At 44.9% G+C, this 15,855-nt stretch overlaps 1 protein-coding gene across 3 annotated transcripts in view; it reads left to right on the forward strand.

Moving 5' to 3' along the window:
- Positions 1 to 15,855, forward strand: part of LOC117353600 (cytochrome P450 11B, mitochondrial-like) — a 122,026-nt gene that overhangs the window by 21,268 nt on the left and 84,903 nt on the right. For all 3 annotated transcript variants that reach the window (XM_033929733.1, XM_033929735.1, XM_033929734.1), the window contains 3 exons: positions 1,059 to 1,262; positions 7,388 to 7,542; positions 14,007 to 14,173. In XM_033929733.1, coding sequence (XP_033785624.1) covers positions 1,059 to 1,262; positions 7,388 to 7,542; positions 14,007 to 14,173 — 526 coding nt within the window. The remainder of the gene's footprint in view (positions 1 to 1,058; positions 1,263 to 7,387; positions 7,543 to 14,006; positions 14,174 to 15,855) is intronic.

Genomic DNA, 15,855 nt, shown 5'->3' on the forward strand with positions numbered 1-15,855 from the left:
TAGCCAATCGCTGCCTGGTGGGGGGGGGGGGGGTGCAGAAGAATTGGCGGTAAGCCAGGCTTTGGAGGGAGGGAGGCAGCCAGACAGGCAGGCTGGCTGGCTTTGGCGCGGCAGGGAAGGAGGGCGTTAGGCTGGCTGGCTTCAGGGGAAGGGGGGTGGACAAAGGCTGGAAGGCAGTGAGAGGGACATTGGAAGGAGAGAGGGAGGAAGGAACGAGAGAAAGAGGCAGAGAAGGGGGGGTTGTAAGCAGAAGAAAGACAGAGAGAGAGAAAGGCCTGGACCAAAAGGGAACGACAAGAGGCAGATGCTGGACTATGGGAGGCACAGACAGAGGGGGAGAGACCCTGAAGAACATAAAGATGCACGATCATAACAGAGGAGGGAGACTTGGAACAAGGGTACAAAGGAGAACTGACACAGGATCTGGGGAGGGTAACAGAGGGAAAAGAGAGAGAGAGACCTGGACCCAAAGGGGAAGGGGCTGGATTGTGAAAGATATGTTGGGAAAGAAAGATTGGATGCACAGAAATCACCAGACAACAAAGGTAGGACAAATGATTTTATTTTCAATTTAGTGATCAAAATGTGTCTATATTTTGCACTATATTTGTCTATTTTTCTATAGTTGTTACTGAGGTGACATTGCATATATTAAAGTCATCTGTCTTGACATCTTTAAAAAAATCCCAAACTCGTAAATAATAATTAACATTTTCTCTGCGTACAGTGTACTTTGTGTTTTTTTAAAAAATTTATGTTTACCATTATGAATTAATAAGATATTGTGTATACATGAAAAATGAATGGAAAAAATTGGGAGCAGGGCTGGGGTGGGATTGGGGGTGGGGCTAGGGCGGGACTGAAAATTAGTAGATGCCCCGTTTTGATGAAAAAAATAAATGATCACGTTAACCATAGCTGACAGAGTTTGGGGATCCTCATTAGATACAGTATTTCTATTTTGAGGTGGGAGTAGATGTAATAGATGCTGTGTGTCTGTCCACCAGCACTGTCTCCATGCATTGAACATGCCTCATTCCTCTGTTTGTTTTCCTCAGCGAGCAATTATGTCCTGTATGGGCAGCGCCTGGGGCTCCTGGAAGAAAATCCCAACGCCGAAGCTGTGGCATTCATCACTGCTGTGGAGACCATGCTAAAGACTACCCTGCCTCTCCTATACACGCCCCATAGCCTTCTTCAGTGGACAAAAAGCAAAATCTGGCAAGAGCATATTGATGCCTGGGATGTCATTTTCAGTCATGGTAATACAGCAACATCAGCTTTCTCGAGCACACTCATGCCTTTTTCACCAGCCCTCTCAAACCTTTCCCTACAGCTGCTTTTGTGCGTCTGATCCTAAAACAGGTGCCCCTAAAGGTAGCTAGCACTCCTCATATCTTCTTCAGCACATTAATGGAGGCCAGTAATGGGGCAGCCAAAATGTAATATGTATAAATTGCATTTCTGTGTATTATGAGTGCTACCTCCACTGACAGACTGTTCTTATCTTTGATTCTTACAAAACCAATCCTTAATCCAACACACACACCTGATCCCATATCTGACCACCAAATCTAGAAAGCTGTAGTCTGAACCATCTGTCTTCCCCATGCTCCTTCCAACAGAACAAATCTGGCTTTGGTGAGGGCACAGTGTTAACCAGAGCTAGAGGGATCTAGGGTGCATAGGAAGACTTATCCAGCAGAAAAAAAAAAGTGATAAAGACTCTGTACAGGGTATCATTGAGATCAGAACCAGAATACTGTGTTGAAATCTGGAGCCTGTACCAGAACTGAGCTACAGGGGATATGTGATAGAGATGTTCAAGTATCTGGGCATTTATAAGAACATAAGAATTGCTGCTGCTGGGTCAGACCAGTGGTCCATCATACTCAGCACCGGCGTTCCCGCTAAGCTGCGCTGGGGTGCGCTGGCGCACAAAATATTACCTCGCAGCGCACAAGTTTCTCGTCACAGCGCACACAGTGTAGAGCACAGTTCTTCAACCGCCGGTCCGCAAACAAAATCTTGCCGGTCCGCGAAGGATTCGGTCCCCGCCGCAACGAAAGGCCGGCGTCAGCTGACTTGCAACTTCCTGTTGCAGTCGCTGTGCCGGGACTCCTGCCTTCGCCGGGACTCCTGCCTTCCACCGCGTTTGCCTCCTGCCTTGTCTCCGCACCTCCAGACCAGCAGCGGCAGCTGTGTATGCTTTTAACTTCGGCACAGAGCTGCCCCTAATCAATAGTTTAGCGCGGTTTCATAAGGCAGCCTCGGGGCCTTTGCTAGGCCGGCCCACATCGCATCATCGAAGCGGGCCGGCTATCAAAGGCCCCGAGGCTGCCTCATGAAACCGCGCTAAACTATTGATTAGGGGCAGCTCTGTGCCGAAGTTAAAAGCATACAGAGCTGCCGCTGCTGGTCTGAACTCTTGGGCCGCTGAAGGAGGGCTAAAAGCAGCTGTCCTGGAGGTTTCCCTTCCTCTCGCCTTTACAGGTTACAGGTTCCTTTTTTCCACCTTTTTTTTTTTCCTTCAAACGGCAACGGGCCCCAGCATCGACATCAATCAAGTAAGTTCCACTGTCAATCAAGCGGTTCTGCTCGGCCAAAGCTTCCCCTGTGACATGAGCCACCCTCAGGGGAAAGAAAGTGACCCACAAAGGTGAGGGGAAGGGGGGCAGATGATGGAAGTTGGGGGGGGGGAGAGAGAGAGAGAGAGAGAAGGGGCAGATGATGGAATGGAGGAGATGAGAGAGAGAGAGAAGGGGACAGATGATGGAAGTGAGAAGAAGGGAGAGAGAGCAGAAGGCAGATGGATGTCAGTTGAGAAGGGAGAGCAGATGCTGAATGGAAGTGGGGAAAGAACACATACTGGATGGAAGGAGGAGATAAATAAAGGGGGAAGAAAATAGTAAGATAATGGAGGGGTGAGGGAAAGGGGTGACAAGCTGTGTGTAGACACAGTGAAAAGAGGGAAACGGGACTAAATAGTAAGAAAGAATTTAATTTAGATGGAGGCAGAAAATAGAGAAGGAAGACCAGAGAAGAAAAGGGAAGAGAGAGCAGAGAATGATCAGATCTGAGTGGAGGAAATGAGAAGAGAGATATGCTAAAAACCACAGGGGGGAGGGAAGGATAGAGATGCCAGACCATGAGGGGAACAGAAGGAAGATGATGGATGCTAGACCAAATTGGGGGGTGGGGGGGGGGCAGGAGGAGAGATGGCAGGGAAAGACAGACAGTGAATGGAAGGGGCAGATGCTGGACTGAAGAGACAGAGAAGGTTATCATGCTGCTGTACCGGGCCATGGTACGCCCTCACCTGGAGTACTGCGTCCAGCACTGGTACTTTAAGAAGGACACGGTACTACTCGAAAGGATCCAGAGAAGAGCAACTAAAATGGTTAAGGGGCTGGAGGAGTTGCCGTACAGCGAAAGATTAGAGAAACTGGGCCTCTTCTCCCTTGAGCAGAGGAGATTGAGAGGGGACATGATAGAAACATTCAAGGTACTGAAGGGAATAGACTTAGTAGCTAAGGCAGGGAGAACGAGAGGGCACTCTCTAAAGTTGAAAGGGGATAGATTCCATACAAACGTAAGGAAGTTCTGTGGTAGAAAGCAACATATTTATTTGGCTCATAACTTGCTGGCGCCCGATATTTTTAGCTCACAGTGAAAAAAGTTTGCTCACAACACCCGCCCGCTTAGAGGGAACACTGCTCAGCAGTCCGCTCACGCGGTGGTCCCTAGGTCAAAGACCAGTATTCTAAATGAGCCCAGCCTCATCTGCGTACTTTCCAGTTGAGCAGGAACTTGTCCAACTTTGTCTTGAATCCCTGGAGGGTGTTTTCCCCTAGGACAGGTTTCAAATGAAAATGAAGTTCTCTAGAGCATGGGTGAGTAGATTACAGCCCATAGGCCAAACCAGCCTCTGGGATCAGTCTATCCAGCCCTCACATCTTCAGAAAAATAAGTTAAAGACTGATTTACCCATTCATTCTCTCATCCTTTCCTTGACCTACAAATCGCCATTGCCACCAGATTTGAGAGTAAACAGCTAATTTTTACTTTTCTTATCATCAGAGTCCGGCTTCTGCATTGACTTCCCTCCAGTAAACAGAGAATATTACTACTACTACTATTTATCATTTCTATAGCACTACCAGATGCATGCCAAACTCTACATTAAACACACAAGATTCAGTCCCTTCTTGAAAGAGCTTACAATCTAATTGTGACAGACAAACAGGCCCAAAAGGGTGAATCTATATGTGCTGCTCAGGTAGGGAATTACAGAGGGAATGTCAAGGCAGATAGGATAGGGGAGTAAGATTGGAATGATAAACAAGATATGAGTGCTTTACAAGTGGTTAGAGTTTGGTCTTAAAAGCAGCTTCGAAAAAGCTGGCTTTTAGCATCAATTTGAACATTTCCAGAGATGGAGCTTGACAGCTTGTTCTAGGCATATGGTGCAGCAAAGTAGAAGACAGGAAATCAGGAGCTGTCAGTAGAGGAGAAGGGTACAGATAAGAGAGACTTACCTGATGAGTTCCCGGGGAGTGATATAGGAAGAGAGGAGAGATACTGAGTAGCTGCAGAGTGAATACACTTGTAGGTCAATAAGTGGAGTTGGGAATGGACAGGGAGTCAATGAAGTGATCTGAGGTGAGGGGTAACGTGAGCATAATGACACTGGCAGAATATGACACGTACAGCAGAGTTCTGAACAAACTGAAGGGCAGATAAATGGTTTAGTGGAAGACCTGCGAGAAGCAAGTTGCAGTAGTCTAGGCGAGAGATGATGAAAGTGTGGATGAGGGTCTTAGCAGTGTGCTCAGAAAGGAAAGGCCAGATTTTAGTGATGTTGTAGAGCAGTGTATCACAAACTGAGTGCCGTGGCACACCAGTGTGCCTCCTGAGATTTCAGGTGTGCCGTGACACACTGACAAGGAGGAGAGTCATCCACACCAGCTGACTGCCTATAGGATGTGCCTCTCGCGGTGAGTGGCATGTCCTGTAGGAAGTCAGCCAGTGCGGATGACTCACCTCCTGGCCGGCATCTTTCCACCTCTCCCTGCACCTCCCGGATCCTTCCACTGAAGCGGTTTGTGGCCAGATGGGTGGACGTCGACATAATGGTGTCATGCAATTCCGGGTGCCTTCAGGCCAGGGCACTGGATTTAGTATGGCACTAGCTGGAAAGTTTGCGAGACACTGTTGTAGAGGAAGAAATGACAGGGTTTCTCAGTCTGTGAAGAGAAGGAAAGAGATGAGTCAGAGATGCGAGCTGATGAGAGCGTTATCCACAGAAATAGAGAACAAACATAAGAATAGCCTTACTGGGTCAGACCAATGGTCCATCAAGCCCAGTAGCCCGTTCTCACGGTGGCCAATCCAGGTCACTAGTACTTGGCCAAAACCCAAGATGTAGCAATATTCCATGCTACCGATACAGGGCAAGAAGTGGCTTCCCTGTGTCTTGCTCAATAACAGACTATGGACTTTTCCTCCAGGAACTTGTCCAAACCTTTGTTAAAACCAGCTATGTTATCCGCTCTTACCACATCCTCTGGCAACACGTTCCAGAGCTTAACCATTCTTTGAGTGAAAAAAATTTCCTCCTATTGGTTTTAAAAGTATTTTCTTGTAATTTCATCAAGCTTTACGAATGTAGAGATAATGCGGTATACAAACCTAAGGTTTAGATTAGATTAGATTAGAGTGTCCCCTAGTCTTTGTCATTTTTGACAGAGTGAAAAATCGATCCACTTGCACCCGTTCTATTCCACTCAGGATTTTGAAAAATTCAATCATATAACCTCGGACATCTCTTTACCAAGCTGAAGAGCCTTAACTGTTTTAGTCTTTCCTCATACGAGAGGAGTTCCATCCCCTTTACCATCTTGGTTGCTCTTCTTTGAACCTTTTCTAGCGCCACTATATAACGAAAGAAGAGGAGAGGTGGGTTTAGGAGGAAAGATAAATAGTTCAGTCTTGACCATGTTTAATTTTAGATGGTGTTGAGACATCCAGGTAGATATAATAGGAATCTCAGAGACCTGGTGGAAGGAGGACAATCAATGGGACACTGTATTACCTAACTTATGTATAAATGATCTGGAAATTGGAGCAACGAGTGAGATGATTAAATTTGCAGATGACACTAAAGTGTTCAAAGTTGTTAAAATGCTTGCGGATTGTGAAAAATTGCAGGCGGACCTTAGGAAATTGGAAGACTGGGTGACCAAGTAGCAAATGAAATTTAATTTGGACAATTTGGACAAGTGATGCACATTGGAAAGAATAACCCGAATCACAGTTACTGGATCTTTGGAGGTTAGCACCCAATAAAAGAATCTGAGTGTCATTGTAGACAATACGATGAAATCTTCCACCCCATGTGTGACGGTGGCCAAAAAAGCAAACAGGATGCTAGGATTTATTAAAAAAGGGATGGTTAACAAAACTAAGAATGTTATAATGCCCCTGTATCGCTCCATGGTGCGACCTCATCTGGAGTATTGCATTCAATTCTGGTCTCCTTATCTCAAGAAAGATATAGTGGTGCTAGAAAAGGTTCAAAGAAGATGATAAAGGGGATGGAACTCCTCTTGTATGAGAAAAGACTAAAATGGTTAGGGCTCTTCAGCTTGGAAAAGAGACGGCTGAGGCGAAATATGATTGAAGTCTACAAAATCTTCAGTGGAGTAGAACAGGTACAAGTGGATCGATTTTTCACAAAGACTAGGGAACACTCAAAGAAGTTACAGGGAAATACTTTTAAAACCAATAGGAGGAAATTTTTTTTTCACTCAGAGAATAGTAAAGCTCCGGAATGCATTTCCAGAGGTTGTGGTAAGAGCAGATAACGTAGCTGGTTTTAAGAAAGGTTTGGACAAGTTCCTGGAGGAAAAGTCCATAGTCTGTTATTGAGAAGATATGGGGGAAGCCACTGCCTGCCTTGTATCAGTAGCATGGAATATTGCCTGGATTGGCCACCTTGAGAACGTGCTACTGGGCTTGATGGACCATTTGTCTGACCCAGTAAGGCTATTCTTATGTTCACCTGCAGAAAAAGCCTTAAACTTGAGTTCAGAATTCACACAAAGTACATTTGGGGAGGGAGTTGTGCAAAGCCTGGGTTAATCCTTAACTGTGGGGAAATAAAGGGTAAAATCTGAGAGATGCACAGAGGATCATTAGCTGGGGGGGGGGATAAGCACAGAGGATCTTTGGTTGTTTGGGAATGAGAGGTAAAGGCTGGGGACAAGTGATGCTTATTCATTGTAGATATTCTGAAACCCAACCTATTTTGGAGTGAGCAGCATAAGTTTGGGAAGCTCTGGCGTAATCCCTGATCCAGCATTTCTAGTTGTGTTTCTTGTTCTAGCGGAAAAGAGCATCCAGAACATATATCAGGAGTTTTGCCTTGGGCAGGAGAGGAAGTATTCGGGGATTCTGGCAGAATTGTTACTGCAAGCCGAACTTTCTATGGACTCTATCAAAGCCAATATTACTGAACTCATGGCTGGGGGAGTTGACACGGTAAGCTGGATCCTGTCTCTGACCTTTTCAATCTTGAATTTGAGGTTCTTATTTTCAATTATCAACATTTTTGTTGTTCTGATTTCTTCCAACCTTGTAGAACTTGAGATGTAACAAACAGAAATTTCCTTTGCCTATTAGCTCTCTTTAGTTACCCATTTTGTCTGGTCATTTTCTGTTCCTGTTCTACAGAAAGTTTATTGTTCATTGTAAGCCTTCATTGTAGACAATTCAGAGTGGTTTACATTAGGTTCTGTAACGGTGCTACAATACAAGAGCTTCAGTAATGGTGTTACAGACCTGAGGTACAGTTTATGAGCATAGAACTGGAAGGTATTGCGGTTTTACAAATACATTTTTATGTTATGCTATAATGATGTTTCAATACCTGAGCTTCAGTAGTGGTGTTACAATACATGAGCTATGATTTATGAGCTTCTATAAAGGTATTACAATAAAAGAGCTTTTATAATGGTGTTACAATACATAAGCTTCAGTAAAGGTGTTACAATACATGAGCCAGCATATTGCATATAAAAAGTGGTTTAGAATCTAGATTAATATTTTAGGTTGCAATTTAGAGCATAAGATAACATCAGTTTAGAGCACAAGTAGCAGCTGAGGAAAGCCTGTTTAATGTTTAAATTATCTCCCTCCCAAGGCTGATCTTTGATTTATAGGCTCTTCAGCCAATTAGGAAGAGAACATTCTAGATTGACAGTTTTAATTGTTCCAAAGGTTGGCGATTCACACATGCTGCCCGACTGAGGCCGGCCCAACATATTCTCTCTATTGCAGCCCACCCTAGTTAAAACAGGAAGTTATGTCAAAGAGGGACGGTCTCAGATGGGCAGCGTGTGTGAATCGCCAACCTTTGGAACAATTAAAGGTAGAATGGGGGGGGGGGGGCACCCTCTCATAATTTGGCTCAGGCAGCAGATTGCCTTGGCCCGCTCCTGCACTCAGTATTTTATAGACCTCTATCATATCACCCCTGAGCCATCTCTTATCCAAGCTGAAGAACTTTGGCGCTTTAGTCTTTCCTCATAGGGAAGTTGTCCCCATCCCTTTTATCATTTTTGTCACCCTTCTCTGTATCTTTTCTAATTCCACTACATCTTTTTTGCAATATGGCGACCAGAATTGCACACAATATTTGAGGTACGGCCATACCATAGAGTGATACAAGGGCATTATAACATTTTCATCTTTTTTTCCGGTCCTTTCCTCATAATTCCCAGCATTCTTTTTGCTTTCTTAGATGCCGCCACACATTGAACTAAGGGTTTCGCTAGATCCTTTTCCTGGGCAGTAGTGCTGCCCGATTCACGATTTGAATCGATTCACCGATTTGAATCAGGTGAATCTATTTGAATCGATTCAATTTTTTAAAAAAATCGGCCTCTCGATTCAATGGCCGACCCTTCCCCTGTGCCTTCCTAAAGCAGGGGCTGCAGCGCTGCCTCTTGCTGGCCATCCGCTGCTGCTCCTGCTTGAGGGGGGAGGGTCGGTCAGAAAGGCCTCCCCTAGCTTGCCCGCTCTTAGGCTAATAGGGCAGCTTACAGGCTCGCTGGTGTTATAGCGATCCTTCCAACTGCCCATTGTCCTCAGCGGCACATTATTTCTGCTACGTCCTGCCCCTGCTCTGACGGCAGGGGCAGGATTGCGGCAGAGAGAATGTGCCGCTGAGGACCACGGGCAGCTGCAGGGATCGCTATAACACCAGCGAGCCTGCAAGCTGCCCTGTTAGCATAAAGGAGGTAAGAGCGAGAAGGTGCAGGCTGCGGGGGGAGCAGGCATTTGTTCGCAGCGGGGGGGGGAGCAGGCATTCGTTTGCGGGGGGGAGCAGGCCTTTGCGGCAAGGAGGAGAAGAAAATATGCCGTCGCAGTGGGGGGGGGGAGCAGGCCTTCACACGGGGAGGAAGAGAGAAACTGCCTTCCTGGGGGGAGCAGGCCTTCGTGGGGGGAACAGGTCTTCGTGGCGGGGAGCAGGCCTTCAGGGCAGGGAGGCAGGCCTGTGCAGAATAATAATAATAATAACTTTATTCTTCTATACTGCCATAATCATTAGACTTCTAGGCGGTTTACACTGAAGAGAGCTGGACAATCAGCGAGTTACAATATGCAGATAGTCAGTAAATTACAGTATGCAGAATCTTTAAATGCAGTGAATTACAATATACAGATTGTTAAAAAAAATTCAGACTTATACACAGGGGTGGACATGTTAGAAATAATAGAATTTGATTTAGAGTTTGGTGTAGTTACTGTTTAGGTGATATATCTGTCGAATAAGGCAGTTTTATGGGAGGAGGAGGAAGAGTTCCTTTGGCGATGGGGAGGCAGGCCTGTGCAGAGGGAGGAGGAGGAAGGAGTAAGAGAGGGGAGATACCAGATCTGGGGTGAAGTGAAGGAAAGAGAGAGACCAAACCAAAAAGAGGGGGAGGAAAGCAGAGGAGAGGTGCTGGACTAATGGAGAGAGGGAGAGGGAAAGAGAAATGCAAGACCACAAGGGTAAGGGTACAAGAGGGACAGATACTGCTCCAAAGTAGGTGGGCAAGGTGCAGGATGACAGGAGCGATAGTAGGAGAAAGCCTGTACCTGGGGAAGGGGATACAGAAGGTAAGGAAGAGAAAAAGAAGAAGCTGGAGAGGAGAATAGGGACACAGAAGAGAGATGCTGGATGAAAAGGTAGATAAGAAAAGGAGAGATGGTGGATGTGGATGGTGGGGTCCATCGCTGCAGTTGCGGGGGGTTGGAAATGAAAAAAAAGAAAGATGCCAGACCTCCGGGGGAGGAAAGGGAAACAGAAAATGGACAGAGATGGAAGATGGATGATTAGTACACAGAAAGAAGGAGAGCCTGATCAGAAGACAACCAGACCAACATGGGACCAACAAGATTTGAAAAATGACCAGACAACAAAAGGTAGGAAAAATAATTTTATTTTCTGTTTTGTGATTACAATATGTCAGATTTGATATGTGTATTAGAGAATGACACGGGGAAAAAATCTGTCCCCGTCACCGCCCCGTCACCGGCCCACCATCCTCTGCACCGCCCCGTCACCATCACCGCCATCCCTTTCACCGCCCCGTCACCGTCACCGCCATCCCTTTCACCGCCCCGTCACCGCCACTGCCATCCCATTCACCGCCCCGTCACCATCCCCGCTGCATCCATATAAGCCTTAGTACTGTAATATTTAGCTTATTCCTTTCTTATAAATCAAAGTTCCTGCTGCTGAACTAGAGAAAGAGATGTTCAGCTGGCAGGGCTTTGTTTATAAATTTTTATCAACACAACTAATATACTACTTTATCCTAAAGCAAAAAATAAATAAATATAATTTTTTTTCTACCTTTGTTGTCTGGTTTCTGCTTTCCACATCTTCTCATTGAATTCCTTCCATCCACTGTGTGTCTTCTCTCTGACTTCCATTTGCTGTTACTGTGCCTCTCCCTTAACCCCCCCCCCCCAATTGGTCTAACACCCATCTTTTTCCCTCCGCTCCCGCATAGTCTGGCATCTGTCTTCTTCCCACTCTGTCTTCCACATTTCCCTTGGGGGTCTGTTCCTCTCCACCCTCCTTCAATGTCTGTTCTATTCCTTTCCACCACCACCCTTCCCTCCCTCCTTTACCATCTGTTCCTTTCTACTACCCTTCAGCTCCTCTCGCGTGGCCTATCTACTTTCCTTCCTCTTATTTTCATGGCACGTTACAATGTAATTTGTGCAAGCCACTGGAGCCTGCAAGCTCGGTCCCTGTCCCATCCCCACAAACCATCTCGCTTCTGTGCTCCTATTTTCTCCATTTCTAATATCTCCCTTATGTATCTGTCATTGCCCCCCCCCCCCTGTGTCCATATACCATCCCCATAGCATGTCCCCTTTATGTCTCTGTCCCTATGCCCCATGCACATAATTTCCCCTCTTTCTGTTACTTTCCTGTGTCCAGATTTCCCCTATCTTCCTCTTCCATACCAGTGTGTCTCTTCTTTTCAACCCCATCTAGCTTTTTTCCCTCTTTCTTCCCCCCCCCTGCTTCTAGCATCTGGCTCACCTGCCAGTCCTTCCCTTTCTTTCCTGCTGTGGGTTTTTCTTTCCGACTTCATCCCCTTGGCCCAGAATCCTTTTCCCTTTCACTCCCTCCTTCCAATTTGAGCCGGGAACACTAGCGATCGCACGGTCCCCGCAGCTCACACCCGCCTGCCCAATCGATCCTAGTGTTTAGCCAGCTCTCTCCCTTCTCCTCACCTTAGTTTATAGGTTTTCTTTTTCGGCGACCTGCACGCTTTCCCAAAGAGCCGCGCACGCACGGCTGCTCAGTGTTCAATCTTCTGCTCTGCTGCAACTTCCTGTTTCCGGTTGCGTCAGAGCAGAAGATCCCAAAACTGAGCAGCAGCGGGTGCGCGGCTCTCTGATAGCGTGCGGGTCGCCGAAAAAGAAAATCTACAAACTAAGGTGAGGAGAAGGGAGAGAGCTGGCTAAACACTAGAATTGATTGGGCAGGTGGGTGTGAGCTGCGGGGACCGCGCGATCCTTCATGCCTCACTGCGGGGACAAGACCATTCACCGCCCCACGGGCGGTGAATGGCCTTGTCCCCGTCGCCGCAGCGACTGCTAGTTTTCTTCCCCGTTTTTGGTGGGTGACCCGCGGCTAAAATGCGGTGGCCGCGGGTAAACCGCCACCGTGTCATTCTCTAATGTGTATCCTTCCAGAGCTGGTGTTGGACCGCAAACGTGAGCTAGGATTTAATAGAGAGAGGAAAAGTCTTTTTTGTTTGTTTATTTTGTTTACACCACAGGACCAGTGTGGGTAGGAGGGGGCAAAGAGGGTGAAGAGGCTATAAAATAAACCCACCAGGATATTTGGAAAAAAGAAGCAGGGCGGCAGAAGGCAGGGTAGTCGGAAAGGACCTCAGCGACTGGTCCTCAGCAGTCTCTTACTTTGGATCGACCAGCCCAATCGGTGTAGCTTTTTTTATTGTAGTGAATCGCTTCCTTCCTGCTTTGCATGCCGATTCCCCTCATTTGCATGCACGGATTGGGATGGGATCGCTACACAGGTTAGTGAATCGGGTCGGAGGGAAATCAGGTTGCAAAGGGCAAATGGGTTTGCTTTTTGAATTTACCCTCTATTGCCCACTAGGGACAGGTACCTGAATATACAATAATGTGTACAGCACTGCATAAATCAAATAGCACCCTAGAAATGACTGGTAATAGTAGATTTCAGGAATTTTTTGTATTTTCTTTAAAAAATATCTTAAATATCAGTTGTGATTAATCGCTACTGTGTAGCACAATTAATCATGATTAAAATGTTTAATCTCCATAATTGTCCTAAGTGTGCTCAGGCCCAAGCTTCTTTGGGACATATGCTTTGGACTTGTCCTCGCATTCTTCAATTCTGGTCCCCCTACAATATTGCAATGCCAAAACCGAAAGGGATGATAGCTTTTGTGACATGGGCGGTGCTTCTGGGAAAGAAAGCCATTTTGACCCAGGATCCACCATCTTATAGTCAATGTAGATCTTCGATGATTGTGCATGCTTCTTTGGAACGGAGACAAGCTGATCTGGGCCTGGGTCGCCGCTTTTGTCAGATCTGGGAGCATTTCTGGATGGACCTTACTCCCCAGGCTCGCAGCAGATTATTAAATTTGTAAAGGGGGCTACATGCTACATGGTGGACTGCTGGACCTTGACTTTATTGCTGGGGGGGAGGGGGGATAAGGTTTGGTTTGTGCATATGTAAGAGTATTCGGTTTGCATTGCTGTGTGACTTTCTTTGCAATTTATTGAAAATCTTAATAAATATATTCAAACATAAGATGTTTAATCTTCCTGTTGCCCTACTTTAAAGCAGTTTTTGTTCAGAAAATATCTAATATTGCCAGGGTGAAGGTCTGGAAAATGCCCTGAGTTTGTCAAACTGGGGATAGCAGGGAGAACATTCCTATGTCAGGCTTATATGTCATCTTTGCTACTACTGTTCTGTGATCTATTGTGAATGATATTAGCGTTTGATGTATTTGCTAATTATGTTGATCTTTGTCAATTGTAAGTCACCTTGATCGATTCTTGGTACAGGCGATTAATAAATGTGAGGTGAGATGTAATGTAATGAGTGCCGAAATAGCAAGGAAGCACGCTTTGGGGGTAGGTGTGATGAGTAGAAACATTGCTTCAGCTTGCTCTTTCCATATCTAATTTGCCCCTTGGATATTTCTTTCTAGAGCCCCTACTGCTAGAAGGAGGAGAGGGTGTAAAAAGAACAGAAGGGAAGAAGGAATAGGGTTTTCACAATGTCCCCTACCATCTCACACCCACATTTTTTTTTTACATCAAATTTCTTATCCTGTGTATGGTCAGATTGAGCAATTAAGGAATCACTTACATGGACATAGTTTACCTGGGCATCCTAGACTCATGCCCTAATCCTTTTTCTTGTATCCCAGACAGCCATACCATTGCTCTTCACCCTGTTTGAGCTGGCTCGCAATCCTCATGTGCAAACCGCCCTACGAGAGGAAATACTTGCAGCTGAATCCCAAGTGCAGCACGATGAGACCAAAATTCTGAACCATGTGCCACTGCTGAAGGGAGCCATCAAAGAAACACTACGGTAAGGAGAGCCTAGTGCCAGGAAACTCTCTGAAAGTGGTATCAGGAACAGAAAAACAGAAGAATAGATGACTTTAACTCTGTTCTACCATACCCTGCACGCAACCAATGGTAGGCTGTTTTATATTTATATTTTAATAAATCACTGCTGATCATGGGTGCCTAGACTCAGGTGGTGCCTCTACTGGACTCCATAGAGAGCTGCAGTCTACAGTATGTGCAGTGGAGCGACCAGATGGGACATTTCTTTATCCTCAAATCTGAGGAATTGCCCTTCCCAGAGACCAGAGGCAGGAAGTGAGAAAACAGAAGGAAAAAAAATCCCTAGATAATTGTGATGAAAAGCTCTTGGGGCCAGCACTCAAATAGGAGTTTCTTCTCATCGAGGTGGAAGCCCAAAAAAATCCCTTACTAGGCTAGAAATAAAAAGAAATACAGACACAGAGCGCACAGTGAGTTGGCCCATTGTATAAGGCTCATCCTCTGTGATACCGTGTGATTCAGAATCAGGAAATGAGAAATTTTGTATAGAGGCTTTCAGGGTCCTTTAGACTGTCTGCCTGACAAATGTATTTGGTCTTGGAGGATGAGATGTACAATGTCTGCGTCTATGAGGCAAACATGGTTTTTCCTGGAGCACTCTGGACCCCTGTTCGTTTACAAAAATTGGATTGCTCTAAGTCTAATAGATGTTGGCATTGTCATCTCGAGGCTGGAACTTTAGATCATTTATTGTTTTATTGTCCAGTCATTAAGGCTTTTTGGGAGTCTATTTGGGATCAAATAAATTGCTTGTTAGAGAATCATGTAGCATTGTCATATGACACAATCTTATTTGGCATGTCTATGAGAGCTAAATGTCAAATATTTGCTAATAATAACAAGCTTTTGATGATATTAACAGGAGTTGCCATCCAACAAATAACATATAATTGGAAGGACTATAGAAGATTGAATTATTGTTTTTGGTGGAATTCAGTTTGCCATGTGTATAAAATGGAAAGAGCGTTGGCAATTCAAAAAGGTTATTATAACAAATTTAAGGATGTGTGGGGACCATTATTAAATTATAGAAATGAATAAGTTACACTTTTCCCAATCTTAATACACATGTGGATTTGGGGGGGGATTTCTTATTTTTCCTTTAAGAATATATAGATGATTGTCCTAAGATATTATTTTCATGTGGTATATATTAGTTATATATGAATTTGGGAGGGGGTGGGGGTTAAATCTTATTGGTGTATGATATTGAAGACTTTTCAAGTGATGTTATATTATAATTGTTTGATATTTACTGTGCACTTGATGTAAGTTATAAAATGAATAAAGAATTAAAAAAAACAAAAAGAAATGTAAAATGTATTTAGGGTTAATTCTATAACATGACATTAATATTTAGTACCAGTTACACATGTGCGTAAATGTGAAAATTCTGCTCACGTGCTATACTGTAAACAAATATATGAGGGTAAATCAAAAAGTTAAGGCAAAATACATTTAATGGCTTTAATAGAAGCAATTGAACGTATCACTTTTCGGCTTTAATAGAAGTACTGTGAACAATTTATTGATTCAATTTTTTAGCCCAACCTCCCAAAGGAGCCCAGAACGGGTTACAAAGTACATCCATAATAATCAAGACAGGACAGAGATGACATAATTTACATAAATTACAATATA

This window comes from Geotrypetes seraphini, chromosome 2 (assembly GCF_902459505.1).
Source record: "Geotrypetes seraphini chromosome 2, aGeoSer1.1, whole genome shotgun sequence".
Taxonomy (NCBI): Eukaryota; Metazoa; Chordata; class Amphibia; order Gymnophiona; family Dermophiidae; genus Geotrypetes; species Geotrypetes seraphini.